Below are 14,976 nucleotides of genomic sequence, written 5' to 3' on the forward strand. Positions count from 1 at the left end.
AGTGTAAAATGTCTAATGATATTTATTTATTTATAAAAGAACCTTATCTGGCTAACTATAATATCTAACTCTGAAACTAGCAGGAACTGAAACTGAATGAATATTTAAATAGGGTGTATACCTAGCAGGTTATTTACTTATAATAAAGTATACCTACTCGTACAATATTTCTCGCCGAGACGTTAAAAAGTCGAAAGATAAAATATAGTAAAATTGTGTACTCGTATACAGGGTGTTAGGTAAATGGGTATATGAGCCGACACTAGCCCATGTTAACATGGTCATATAAAGGTATGGTGAAGTCAGAAATTTGATATCATCATTTTAATTTTTTTAATTTTCATACAAAATAAATTTTATAAAATCCGATTTGTATGAAAATTACAATAATTAAAATGAAGATATCAATTTTCTGACTTCACCATACCATTTATATGACCATGTTAACATGGGCTAGTGTCGGCTCATATACCCATTTACCTAACCCCTGTATAGGCATTCAATATGTAGGTATATTATTACGTGAATTGAATGAATTGTGAGAAAAAAGAAGTTAGCACTGCTTTAGGAATGGCACGATTTGGTATTCACAATGGTTAACTACCTACTACCTATACATATTATACATACCTACTTATTATAACAACGCGCAACGGTCCTTAATGTTATTACTGCATAAATTGGTAAAAAATTCCAGAAATCTTTAAAATTATTGTACCTATTACCTACTATTATTAACACTAAATATGAGCCGGGATTAAAGCTTATTAAGTAGGTATTATACATAATTTTAGCTTATCGCCATAATTTCAAACTGGAAGTTCGTATTACGTAATACCTATAATATGGCACTATGCTAATTTTATTCTCTGGTTTTTCGAACGACTGATTTGTTATCATTAAAACAAGGTATGGTTTTAATTATTTAAACTGTAAACCTAAGTGTGTTTTTAATATCGCGGATTTCATTATCACGTAATGCGTGAATTACGACAAACAATAGGTAGGTACTACTCAATACATAAAGGTAGGTACCTACATAGGTACAGCGTGGAGGAGCGATTCAGAATCAGTAACAAAAATCTTTCGTTTTTTTATAGTTAATCAATTATTTTTATCAGCTGCGCGCGGTTTTAAATTTGGCACACATAGATAATTTAATTTACTTCGTTCCTAGACAAAAATACGGAAGTACATACCTACAGTTAACTGCAAAGCATACTGAAAATTAATTCGCGGTTGCCCATATCATATCTTAAGTTTTAAATGACAAATTGCAGGTGTCACGCATGCGTGGCAAACCCGCGTCCATGATGACCACACGATATTAAAAACATCCTAAGGAATACGTTGATATAATATTAACCGGGGATTGTGGACTTGAACAAGGTACTTTTCTGATGAACTAAAAAAATATTTGTTTTTCTCATTTCTTCGCTTTTGACGAAAGCTTTAAAATAAAAAAAGAAGGCCGGGCTTTATTTTAAAAATCTGTACGAAAAACCAGATGTAGAGTATAGTAGGCTTAATAATTAAAAGTAAAACTAAATCTAATTAACAGGTACAAATAACATTTCGTTTTATTTTTGGCTAAAATTTTCCACTATTTGGTCCACATACAATATAGTCAATAGGGTTCACTTCATGATGACAACTACGTAGTAATTAATTTTAAAACTTTCACAATAACAACGTATGTACATTTTGTCGAGAAAGTAATTTTAAATTCTATCTAATTAAATTTAGACATTATAATAATGTAGGTATATTATTATAAAATTTTATACAAGATCAAAGGAAAAAGTGGAGCCGGGCGGTGCAACTCGTACGCATGCAATCTTGCAAACAACCGACCAAGTGCGAGTCGAACTCGTGCACGAAGGGTTCCGTACGACAATCTATACTAATATTATAAATGCGAAAGTAACTCTGTCTGTCTGTCTCTCTTTCACGCCTTAACCACTGAACTGATTTTAATGAAATTTGGCATAGAGGTAGTTTGAGTCCCGGGAAAGGACATAGGATAGTTTTTATCCCGGTTTTTGAAACAGGAACGCGCCTGATAAAGTTTTTCTGTGACAGACAAAATTCCACGCGGGCGAAGCCGCGGGCGGAAAGCTAGTTTTGTTATAATAATATTGAGTAAAAAATGGCAAAAAACTACGTCTTTTTTTATGGGAGTTTTTATACAATACATTAAAATAAATCACGTGGTCTCTTTGTTAAGTAGGTATTTCATTGTAAAAGTAAAGTAGCAATAAAAGCTAATAATTACAAGATTGTAAAATATTTTCATACTACGCTTAAAACGTTAGAACATTACTGTATTTATTGTAGTTGCTTATCAACATTAAATAGTAAGTTGTAATTGAAATATTTTCCAAAATACTCATAATTATTCGTTGGCATGTAAGTTAATTAAATTATTTTTTCAGTCTATGTGATGTATGATGCCACAGTGGTTAGGTCAGTTAAAGCGACAGGATAAGAACGAGAAATATTCTTATTAAAACTACTAATTTTTTACTTACATAGATACATATCTAAATAGGTATCTATACTAATCATAACTTTGTTGGTTTTCGACGCGAACCAGTTAACAACGGCGCGCGCGCGCGGTTCACTTTTGTCACCGTGAGAGTATAATATGTATATGTCTCGCTTTTTCTATTTAATTTTGTAAAGGTGTAAAAGAAACGGATATACTTTATTATCACGGATACTCGTAATACTGTCACGGCGACAAAAAAAGTCACCCGTGCGCGCACCTTACGTTAAGCGTTTAGGGTAAGATATTGTTTATTTTTACAAAAGAATTATAATTATACTGTGTTTCTTCTTCTAAAACACCACTGATAAGTTTGTTCTGTCGACAGCACATCATACTACACACTTTTGTTACAAAATAGCAGCTTACTTACAAGTCTTACAACCACAATATGATGCCACAGAGGTTAGCTTCATGTGCCATTGCCTGTGTAAAAGAATTGTCATTGCGAAATTATTATTATTATTATCTTATGCCCGTATTTACAAACATTACTATGAGGTCTCACAGTGCGCGTGGACGCACAGGGTGACACACGAACCAATCACAGAGCTCTATTCAACGCTGTGCGTTCGATTTGCTGCTTCACTTAAGCAAGCATCGTTTGTGAATACGGGCATTAGTCCATCTGCGTGCACTATAATAGTCAGACACTTTGGCATATAAACGTCACTAGCGTCGAGTACGGTCCCTCCGTAGGTTTCGTTTGACAAACGATGAGCTCGAAGGAGTTCCGATCACATTCGGGATGTGCACTAATTAGTTTCGATGTCGACGAGTTTAGACGTCGAAGAGCAGCGCAATGTTGTGCTGCGAGGCGCGTCGCTAGTAATGGTCGGGCGGCGTGTGGGGGTGTGGTCGGTAGGGCCGGTAGGTGCCGCTGCCGTAGGCGCTGTCGTCGGACGGCAGGGCGCCACGCCGTGCCCCTGCGCCCAAGCCAGTGCCCACGCCGGCGCCCATACTGGCGCTGCCCGCGCCCGAGCTGTATACCGACTCTCGCCGCTCCGACACTGCTGCACCTGGGAAACAATCATTAGTTCAATTTACATGGGATGATAAATGATATAGTCAATCGAAACCGAAACACTCTTTTTGAGCTCTCACAACGCCTAATCTCGTGAGAGTTTGCAAAGCTTCAGCCAAACTAATGCTTCAACCACACCAACGCGACAACAAACAATTTTTTATTTATTTTATTAGTAGATCGCCATCGCCGGCGCGTGATCAAAGGCCAATGACATGTCGCGCTATTAACTGTCTTAAGTCGCGATCTGTACGCGTTGGTGTGGTTGAAACTTCGCGTGCAGATCGCGTCGGCGATGGCGATCACCGCGCGTGCATAGGCCAATTGTCTTGTCATTTTCAAAAGTTAAACGCGTGATGTACGTACACTGGTTTAATAGCAATACTTATTCTGAGTTACACCATACATTTAACCGTAAGGTCAACGGAGGCGAGTGCGACAGTAGGGTTATTACGAATTTACGACTTACAAATATTGAGAACAATATAAGCTTTTCGTTAAAGCGCCATGATGTTGAATAACACACGTCTACGCTACCGTGCTGTTTTACAACTCCGTACGTAGCTTCTACTTCTACCGTTTGGTCAGTAGCGAGTAGTTTAGTTACTAAAGCCTTGATCACACATACCGAGTAAACGGGCGAGACAGTGAAATGTTTACTCGGTCGAGACGAGACAGTGATGTAAGCGAGTAGCTGTTCATACGGGTTCTGAAATTAGCACAGTCAGTTTATTTCTATTGAGACTTTTCTTTTTCTCTAATCTGTGGACGTGACGTCAATCATTTGACCGAGTGGCGAGTGGCGAGGAGACAGTTTACGTAACGGCACAGAATAAGTAATAGTACAGGTACAGAAGGATTACTCCACAAGACGATTTAAATAAATGCGAGTCTTGCTACGACGCGATACAGTGGAATTTAGCTCGCACAGCACTAAGTACCTACAATTTTATTCACCTACAAGTTTTGTCTCTTTCTATCGCGTGCCTCTGAACTCTTCTTACGCTGTTAGGGTTGCTGTCTAGTAGTGTCTAGTAAAAAAATAATTAATCTACTTATTTGTAATGAGGTACGTATGTAGGTAAGTACACATTGATTATGGAAAACCTTGGGAGAGGCCTTTGTCCAGCAGTGGACGTCATTTTTGACTGAAACGAACGAACGCATTCTGAGCAGTAGTCATGGTAGGTTAGGTTCCTATACTATCCTAAGAATTATTGATTACCTACATGGCCAACATACCTTTCAGCATCTTTGGGAAGCGAAAAAAAAGATAAATCCGGTAGATTTCTTTTCGAATTTAAACACCCGAACGCCGCACAATAATATTTCTTTCTCTTTATGTCCATTTTTAAATAATACTTCGATCATAGAATTAGGTACTACAACGCACGCCAGCGTCCTGACGGGCGCGCGCGTGACACTCGACTGATATAATACCCGCCGGCGGGGCGCTTCGCTGTAGGTAATTATCGGATGTACCGCGCGGAGTGAGCCAGGCCTGGTAACGGGAGCGTTTCGAGCTACTGTCTCGTCGCTTTGCTCAGCCGATCACTCTGCGCTATGTTCATACGCACCGAGTACTCAACCGAGAGCACTGTCTCGCCCGATTACTCGGTACGTGTGATCAAGGCTTAAAGGCGAGTGACTACTAAATTACTCATAAGACTTAATGAATACTGACCAGCGGGCCCTGGGCGCGCGCCGTAGGCTGGGTCGCGCTGCGCGTTGTGCGCATTCTGGTTGTGCGCGAGGTGCGCGTGCGCATGCGGCCGCAGCAGCAGCGACTGCGCCGGCGCCAGCGCGCCCGCCGTCGCCGTCGCCGCAGTCGCCGCCGTCGCCGCGCTGCCTTTACTATACACTGATTGGGACCTGCAATAGAGATGATTTCAAGGTAAAAAAACAGTTCGATTTAGTCCGTCCAGCTTATCTAACAATAGCTTTCCGCCCGCGGCTTCGCCCGCAAGCAATTTTGTCTGTCACAGAAAAACTTTATCGCGCGCGTTCCTGTTTCAAATACCGGGATAAAAACTATCCTATGTCCTTTCCCGGGACTCAAACTATATCTATGACAAATTTCATCAAAATCGGTTCAGTGGTTTAGGCGCGAAAGCAAGACAGACAGACAGACAGAGGTACTTTCGCATTTTTAATAGTATAGATTAAATGTTTGCAACAAACTCACTCACTTTGCAAACAGTATTTTTTTAATAGACTTTCTAGAACAATTTAACTTTAACATGATTCATTAAGTTAGGTTCTAAAACGAACCTAAACGAAGTTCCGGTTGTCATGACATCTAAGCGGTTTTTTAGGTAAGTTAGATTCTGAAACGAACATAACTGTAACCAGGCCTGGCTCACTCCGCGCGGTGCATCCGATAATTACCTACAGCGAAGCGCCCCGCCGGCGGGTATTATATCAGTCGAGTGTCACGCGCGCGCCCGTCGGGACTTGATGTTTTGCCTTTAATAAATAATTTCTTTTGAATACAATTTATGATGTTTTAAGAATTTTATCGTTAAAATATTAACTATTACCTTTTCGTGTAGGTAAATGAAACGGAAGAGTAACATCGATACACCAAATTACGACAAGCTAGTTATTTTACCATAATGCATAGGCACCCCAACAATATTCAGTAAAAAATAAATTATTGCCAAAGTACAGCGAGTAACATTAGATTAAGTTTGTGCAAAGCCAAATACAAATATGATTTTTGGGTGACGACGCCTCTCGTTCTAGGATGTAGCCGTTTCGTGTTTGCGTAGTAAGTAGGTAGGTATGATGTCATTCTTTCTTCTGTGATAGTAGGTATGTTTAATTTATTTGTCTTATGTTAAAATAGGTATGAATGAAGACATTGTATTAAAATAAGTACTTTTTATCCTAAGTAGGTATATTTAAAATGTTATTTTTACAAAGGTAAAATTACACTAATACTTACCTACATACGTACCTCATTAAAAATACCTAAGTAGATTAATTCTATTTTTTCACTAGACAGCATAGCAACCCTAACAGCGTAAGAAGAGTTCAGAGGCACGCGATAGAAAGAGACAAAACTTGTAGGTGAATAAAATTGTAGGTACGTAGTGCTGTGCGAGCTGAATTCCACTGTATCGCGTCGTAGCAAGACTCGCATTTATTTAAATCGTCTTGCGGAGTAATCCTTCTGTACCTGTACTATTACTTATTCTGTGCTGTAACCTGATAAATATGTAAACTTTAGCTTGCTTTCGGCAAGGACACGTTTGCTAACTTCAATAGTGACTCTTTTCATGCGCTTACAATTCTATTTTCGGCCAAATGCCCGCAATTGATACTCAAATTGATAGATACCTAAGAAGAGCGCCTTTTTTTGGAAAATGGCCTATCCACTAGAGATGAGACGTATTTACTAGAACAGGTCCACACACTAGGTATTTTACAGTACTAGGCGGCACCTATTCCATTTTAAAAAATACTTGATCCACCTAGTATTTTATAAATTACACGATTTCCGACCCTACCCTGAAAGTAATAGAGGTTATTATTGCGTAATCCGTAATCGTGTATTACGCGCACCTAGTATTTCTCGCTAACCTTATGTGCGAACGTAGAGATTCACTCCGTCTCTGTCTGACCAAACAAATTTGAGCGCGACGAAGCAAACGCACACAAACGTAGTCAAACCATATTCATGTAAATAAGAAAAAAGTATGTAAATATTTTTATGAAATTGATATCTTTTAAATACGCCAACTTTTAAGTTGACAGTCCAAAGCCTGTTGAAGTATGAAGGGAGGAATTATATTATTATTCAATTTCAAATTGCATTATTCATACTACGGTTGTATCTTTTCAAAGAAAATTGTATTTTAAAGTCATATTACTTGGATTAGTCCGCACTAGTCGCGTCAAGTATGCTAAATTACTACGTACTAGGTGGAACAGGTATTTGGATCGAGTATTAATAAATACTTGGAATAGGTGCACCTAGTATCAAATTTACCTAGTATAACCCATCTCTACTATCCACAGTCCATACGTATCGCCGGGGGAACGGCAGGTGAGGCTCGAACCCACTAAAAACCTGGGGTGTCCCCTCTGTCGCATAGTGGTCGGCAGGGTCGTCGTGGGTCGGCGTCTTGGGTACTAGAAACGACCAAGGCGCCTTCCGCGGGACGTCCCGCTCTACACGGCGGGACATAAGAAGGTCGGGACAATAGGGCTAAGAAGAGCGCCTAAGCTGGCCTAAGCTATGGCCGGCTTTTACCCGTGGTCCCCCCAACATGTCCCCCTGGTGGGTCCACGGGTAATTTTTTTTACCCGTTGTCCCACCGTTCTGAACTGTGTTTGCCAGTGGGTCTACGGGTAATTTATTTTAACCATGGTCCCACCCGCACTAAGTGGCAAACTAGGAATTAAGTCTTATAAATCTATGGTGCCGTACCTACCTTTAATTATTTTCTATAATTAATTATAGATTTTTTATAGTATTATACTTGACTTATGGTCCTATGTCCCCTAGATGGGGCAGAGGGCGTCCACAACAGTCCTCCATCGCGTTCGGTCTTGAGCTATGTGTTTGATCTCGCTCCAAGTCTTGCCGATCTTCTTCGCCTCGTCTGCCACAGTGCGCCGCCAAGTTTGGATAGTATTATAGATACCTACCTAGGTAACATGCAATGTTTGTCACTTAGTGCGGTGGGACCATGGTTAAAATAAATTACCCGTAGACCCACTGGCAAACACTGTTCAGAACGGTGGGACAACGGGTAAAAAAAATTACCCGTGGACCCACCAGGGGGACATGTTGGGGGGACCACGGGTAAAAGCCGGCTTAAGCAAGCTCAAAAGTAGAGGCTCGTGAGAGAGTAAGTGAAGTCACTATGCCTACGTGGTAAAACGCGGAACTTCAACGCAAATTATCCAATATTTGATTGACAAATAAATCTAAATAAGCCCAATATTTTTTGATGCTATAGGTAATAAACTGGCGGACTAAATGGTGTCTTTTAGGAAACTAGCCTACGTATGAAACAAGTTTTCTTATTCATTTAGAACTCTACATTTATCAGAACTTGCAGCTTGCATCTTTTGGTAGGTAGTAGGTAAACCTTCATTTGGTGTAGGTATTGTGTGGCGACGCTGAAAAGATTTCTCAGAACTGAATCGCTGTACTCAAGTAGAGATTCAGTAGTAGAGAAGTAGAGATTTGAACCGGCAAATTCGATATTTAGTTGTAGTACGGGTATAAGTTTAAATAGAGTTTTTTGAGCATCAGTTTTGTAACATTGTTGCGTCGCATTCACGGGGTTTTATCGGTTTCATAATACACAATCCGGTTAAACACTGATGAATACGAGTAAGAACAATATGGTATCTTAAAACCATAATGTAGCATGCTGAAGTAAACCTGACATTTGGAGCAATAACAATGGTCTAAAGAATGAATAAACACAAAAAATAAACACGCGAATCCACCACCTTCACAAAACACATGCTATGCAATCAATCGAAGTAAAAAGCTAATAAGGGTTCCCTGTCAGGACCACGGAACCCTAAAAAGGGACGAAAAGGAAAAATAGAGACTTTAGGACTTTACCGATTCCTACACTGGTCGAATTCACACGCGCCCGCCACATGCTACAGTACCCGGCAATAAATATTGCACATCGACCTTTGGAAAGAGAATCGGTTAATTTCGGCTCGTAGAGCGTTATCTCTGTCGCACACTACCTACACGATTGACAAAACGTCATTGACAAAACATTATTTAATAAAAATATTGTCCGAACCATTAGTAGGTATTTCTCTTCGTCAAATATTTCACTTTCCGCAAATCAAAGGCACTAACGGCCTCCTTAATACGCCGACCAGCTCGATGCTACCATAATATTGTATTGTATCTTTTCATGATGATACAAGAATTGGAAGTGTGTAGATTCCATTCGTAGTTCGTTACGTACACGACGACCTAATAAAAGCGTGTTAAAAAGATAATGATAACGGAGCACTGCGGTTAGTTAGCTAGCCTTATGATTGGGCCATTGTGCGCGATTTGTGGTTTATCTTCCTACTCCAACCACCCCAGATCCCCCCAGAAGGCGAGCAGCCCGTCTAGGCTGCTGCAGGCCTCCTGTAGCGACGATGGTGATCGAAGAAATTGAGCCCGTTGTTCTTCCACGCTACTGCACTCCATGAGCACATGCTGCGGTGCGCTGCGGTATTATAACACTGTCATAATTACGTGCAGCATGCCGGGCCGTCGGCTGACCTGTGCAGCGGGTGGCGCGCGGGCGGCGGCGAGCGGCAGTACAGCGACTTGGTGCCGGAGTAGAGCGGCTCCGCGGTGTCAGGGCGTGGCGCCGCCGCCGCGCAGTACGTGGCCGCGTGCCGGTAGTGGTGCGGGAAAGCCGGTTTGTCCAGCTCGTCGAGGTCCCGCGGCGACGACGCGCGCGATCCGGCGCCGGTACGAGGCCTCCGCGAGCCCCATTCGTGCAGGAGCGCGCTGGCGACGCCGCCGCCCACGCCGCCCACCCAGCACACCCAGTGGCTGTCCCAGCGCGACAGCACGAACGACGGGCCCAGCGAGCGCGCGGGGTTCAGCGAGGGCATCTGGAAGTGTGATGAGAATATAAATAAATAAATAAATATCCTTGGACATTTTTACAAGCCCCAAACTAAGCAAAGCTTGTACTATGGGTACTAGACAACGGATATAAATATACATAGAAAACACCCAGACCCGTCACAGAAACTAAAATTCATCATTAATTTTAATTTCTGCCCGGCCGGGAATCGAACCCGGGATCTCTCGGCATAGTAATCCGTTCTAAACCACTACACCAAACGGCCGACGATTATGATTAAAGATATGATGATAAGAAATTATGATTATGATTAAAGGCACCTTAATAAAAACATATTAAAAGCACCATAATGAAAAAGGGCTACTATAAAGATGATGATAAAAATGTTTGGAATGTTTTTAAAGGTTCAGCCAAATCAACGCGATCACACGCAAACAGCCGCGTGCAGCGATGGCGATCAAACTTAAGGTTCGGCCAAATCAACGCGATCACACGCGATCAGCCGGCGTGACCGAAGTCGGTTTGACCGAAGCTTAACTTCCTAATTCGCATCAATACTTATGACTATAATTTGTATATTTTAAAGACTATAAACCCTTGAAAAGGAGGCTGACAATAGTGACTGAGTTTCTTGCGCTGCTTCTTCTTAGCACTGGCCCATTTATTATCCCGAATCAGTGATAGGGTTAATACTGTGACGTGTAAAAGTGCTTTTTAAAAGCCTCTTTGCAAAAATAAATGAGTGTTTTTATTCATCCGGCCGATTCCGGCCATGGCGACCACTTCGACTCATAGCTGTCTTGGCGGCCGCGGCGATGGTGCGCTCGAAGATGGTTCATCCTACAATGCGTAGTTACAGTTGTGTTCTAACTTTTCCAAGCATTTCCCTTTATTATTACCTATTCGTTGACTGGCCTATTGTTCATAATAAAATAATACGATTAAATAGTAAGTTAGTTGAAACGGAACGCGAATGTTTAAAATCTTATAAAAGAAGTCTAAGTAGTTCAAGCTTGAACTAGGTATATTTTTTGAGGAACATACATGTTGAAGCTGAAACGTTAAATGTTGGTTACTTGTAAAACCTATGGCTGAGTTATTTTGTAAAAATAAAAATAATTGTTGTTCTTTATCCTGGTATGGTACCAAAAACATATTTGATTTTAATATTCATTTACGGAGCCATTGATACTTTGCGGAAATTGGATCGCGGGCAGGTAAGCCTACTAAGTTCGAGATGTTATTGTTATTTTTGCGCATACATTTCTAATTTAAAGCCGTCTGGAGTAATACGTATATTATATGAAAACATAAAGGAATGCTTCGTGATACGCACAAGTGTATTGGACTTTGTACAATTCCTATTCAGAGCAGGGAGTGGAACGGAAGCGAGCGTGCACAAAAACGGCATTGGGACGAAGGTCCTGCAATTACTCCACAATGGTGCCTACCTGGCGGCTACCTGAGCCCTTTGTTAAGTCCTCACCATAGAGATATTATCCAAATAATGTAACTAGATCTCGCTCTATGCTGGAGCTCATTATTATAGGGGTCCTTAAAATTGTTGATTTCCTAAGGGGTCCTAACACAAAAGGTTAAGAAACGCTGATTTAGATGGAAGTCGCAAGCAAAAGCTAGTGTATACTCACAGAGAACGATGACCGTTGGAGCAGAAAATTTCTCGAGTGGCGACCACGGGCTGGAAGACGTAGCGTGGGCAGGCCTCCTACTAGGTGGACCGACGATCTGGTAAAGGTCGCGGAAAGAGCCTGGAAGCGGGCAGCGCAGGACCGTGCATTGTGGAAAACCTTGGGGGAGGCCTTTGTCCAACAGTGGACGTCATTTGGCTGAAACGAACGAACGAACGAACTCACAGAGACGAGGCTGGCAGCAGTGTAGGCGGCGCCGAGGAGGGCGGGCGCCGCGCCGGTCCAGCGGCGCCGCATGGCCGCGAAATAGGCGGCGGTGACCAGCGCCGACAGCACTAGCTCGGCGCCCAGCCGCTCCCACGCCGCCGCGCCCGCGCCGGGAAGCGCCGCCGACAGGCTGCCGGCGTAGCCCGGCACGCTCACCCTGGAACCAACAAAACATATCTCACTTATATTTTTTAAGGTTTAAGAGTTGCATTCGATTTATCTCGAAGTCATCTCAAACTTCATTATCTAATTGTGGTTAAGAAACTCGATTGGATTTGAAAGAAAAACAAATCCTGGAATACCAAATGTTGATTTTACAAAAGCCTCCGGCGGCGCGGCGCTTCTTCTCAGCACTTTCCAAATGTTGGTCTCGAAGCGCTGGTAGGGTAAAAAGATTATCAGGCATATAGTGAAGTTTAATTGGTAACTCTATATGTGTTATAGAATGCTGTTTGTTTTCCTAACAATAAAATAAAATAAAATAAAATAAAATAGAGGCTCCTTAAGAGCAAAATATTTGACGATTTGTAAGCACTATGGTACCTATTTAATGTGACAAATATTTCGTTAATTTTATTAAAAAAATAAGTATAAATTGTGGCATAAATACTTAAGGGTTGCGGTGGACACAACTATTTTTAGGCAGGACCGGCGACTCGGCGCGTGTCAGGGTATTTTTGTGGCGCGGTCGATAACTTGTACCCTGACCTGACCATATTTAGACGTAACTTAATTATTCTTTAATTACAAAGAAATGCTAACTTAGGAAAGTAATTACAAGTAGGTATAATAACTGTGTAGTAATGTGCACATACATTTTCTTTCTTGACTTGATATAAAAATGTTTTTTACAACTGCAATTTTGAAAATTCTAATTCGTTATAATAATAATTTACATACCTACTAATACAATAAAATTCCTAAGAAAATGATCTCGGTAGACCACACAATAATTGAGAATGTTACTACTATGCAAAATCACTTGAAACCTATGTTACAGTTAGGCTTTTACATTTACAAATACATTAGTTTTTATTTCATTTAAAAATACCCAGTAGTTATGATTTTATAGGCATTCAAAGTTCGCTTAAACATTGAGTCCCGCCGACGGTCACGTGACCCCGCGTGACGTACATTCACAGTGTCCGCTCACTAGAAAACGGATATAAACATACTTAAATAATTTTTTTTTTGTAAATACAAACTTATTTATACATATTTACACCTAGACCCATCACAGAAATTAAAATTGAACCAAACCCAAACTTGATGCGATTGTGTCGTTTTATTGCGAATTACCTTCCAGCTCCATCATTAGACCCTGATTACTATATAGAATTAAAGTACTCATCAATACAAAACGAACGAGCCCAAACTCGATGGATTTAAGTCGTTTTATTATAGAGTACCTATGGCCACCTTCCAGCTCCATCATCAGATCAGCTCCATGTCATCATAATATTGCATGGTCATCCAAATCACATGTGTTTGCGAAATTTCAGCTTAATCGGTTGCCTGGAAGTGGGTCTTAATTCAGCTTGCAAGATTCCACCCATACAAATATGAGCCAGTCACTGTAATATGACGTCACGCGCATAAAATGGCGGGCCGGCCGCCGGCCGCACTTTTAAAATTCAGTATCTTGGAAACTAATTGACGTATCGAAATAATTCTTTCACGTGTATTTTTTATTTTTAACAGAGAATACAGAAAGCTAAAAAACAAAATTAGTGAACATTCTTCAAAAAAGATGGGGCAACATGGAAAGCAGTGGGGGAGGCCTATGTTCAGCAGTGGACGTCCTATGGCTAAGATGATGATGATGAAATAGAAAAAAGGATGTAGGTATTCAGGTGTATTTTATGAGTTTTCTAGTATCCCAGAATCCCCAGCAATGAGTCTTCTCGCTACGAACTACTTACATATAGCGTGTTACATAACTAATATCTATAAATGTATAAGTATGGTATGTATGTAGGTACTTATAAATTATAAATTATAATGCATGAATGTACGAGTATGGATACCAACAACAATCGCTTTGATTGTCACCGAACTCTGGTTCTAACGGATACAAGACGTTTTCATTCAGTTGTCGGCGTTCAATAGCTATTGTGAGCATTGTGGCATTTGTGGCCAACTTCTCTATAACGTCACTGCATTATCTCTTACCTACACTACACACACAAGCACGACTGAAACTTAACTCTGTTGAGTAGATATCTACCTAGGTAGGTATAGGTATACCTACTTAGTTCTTGCAACTCACGAAGGCGAGTGAGCTTCACTTGTGTGTGTACGTGCACATGCACATAACGATAGTGTAACGGCATTCCTAAGCTTACAAAATCACTATTTTTAACGGAATGCATTGCAGTAGATGTAATAGACTGTTCAAGCCTTATTCTGGACTTGAGAAAAATATGACGACGTAATCCAGGTTTCGCGATCGAAACTGCCGCTTGATATTTGTCCGTTTGTGAACACGACGCCATTATTTTTTTTGTGGATGTGGACCATACAATGCGATAGGAACAGGCACGAAGTATATCTGAATGGGTAGCCTCTTCATAATGTACTGATGGCAACCAGCGTTCCTAGAGCCGATCTCATTATGCCGGTGAAAGGACTGCGGGCGTATACATTATGGAGGCCTTAATTAAACTTTTATCAATGAAATAAATGAAAGGCCACTGTCTTTCAAAGCAAGCGGGAAGGAAATGAGGCGGTCCTATTATAAGGCGTTTGATTTTGTACATAAGAAAACTGGAATACGAATAAATACAGGTAACACTACATAGATTTTGTTTTGAGTTAAGTACCTTCTGGATTTTAAATATTAACAATACGTTTTTAAAAGTAAAAACATGTTTAATCTCAAAGTTCATTTACGAATTAAATGAATAACCT

At 40.7% G+C, this 14,976-nt stretch overlaps 1 protein-coding gene across 1 annotated transcript in view; it reads right to left on the minus strand.

The window, feature by feature from the left end:
* Positions 1-1,554: 1,554 nt before the first annotated feature.
* Positions 1,555-14,976, minus strand: part of LOC135074168 (neurogenic protein big brain) — a 93,882-nt gene continuing 80,460 nt past the window's right edge. Inside the window, exons 3-6 of the mRNA XM_063968475.1 lie at positions 12,025-12,223; positions 9,835-10,175; positions 5,257-5,444; positions 1,555-3,567 (exon numbers count right to left, since the gene is read on the minus strand). Coding sequence (XP_063824545.1) covers positions 3,374-3,567; positions 5,257-5,444; positions 9,835-10,175; positions 12,025-12,223 — 922 coding nt within the window. The 3' untranslated portion in view covers positions 1,555-3,373. The remainder of the gene's footprint in view (positions 3,568-5,256; positions 5,445-9,834; positions 10,176-12,024; positions 12,224-14,976) is intronic.

Source organism: Ostrinia nubilalis, chromosome 1, assembly GCF_963855985.1.
Source record: "Ostrinia nubilalis chromosome 1, ilOstNubi1.1, whole genome shotgun sequence".
NCBI classification, from domain to species: Eukaryota; Metazoa; Arthropoda; class Insecta; order Lepidoptera; family Crambidae; genus Ostrinia; species Ostrinia nubilalis.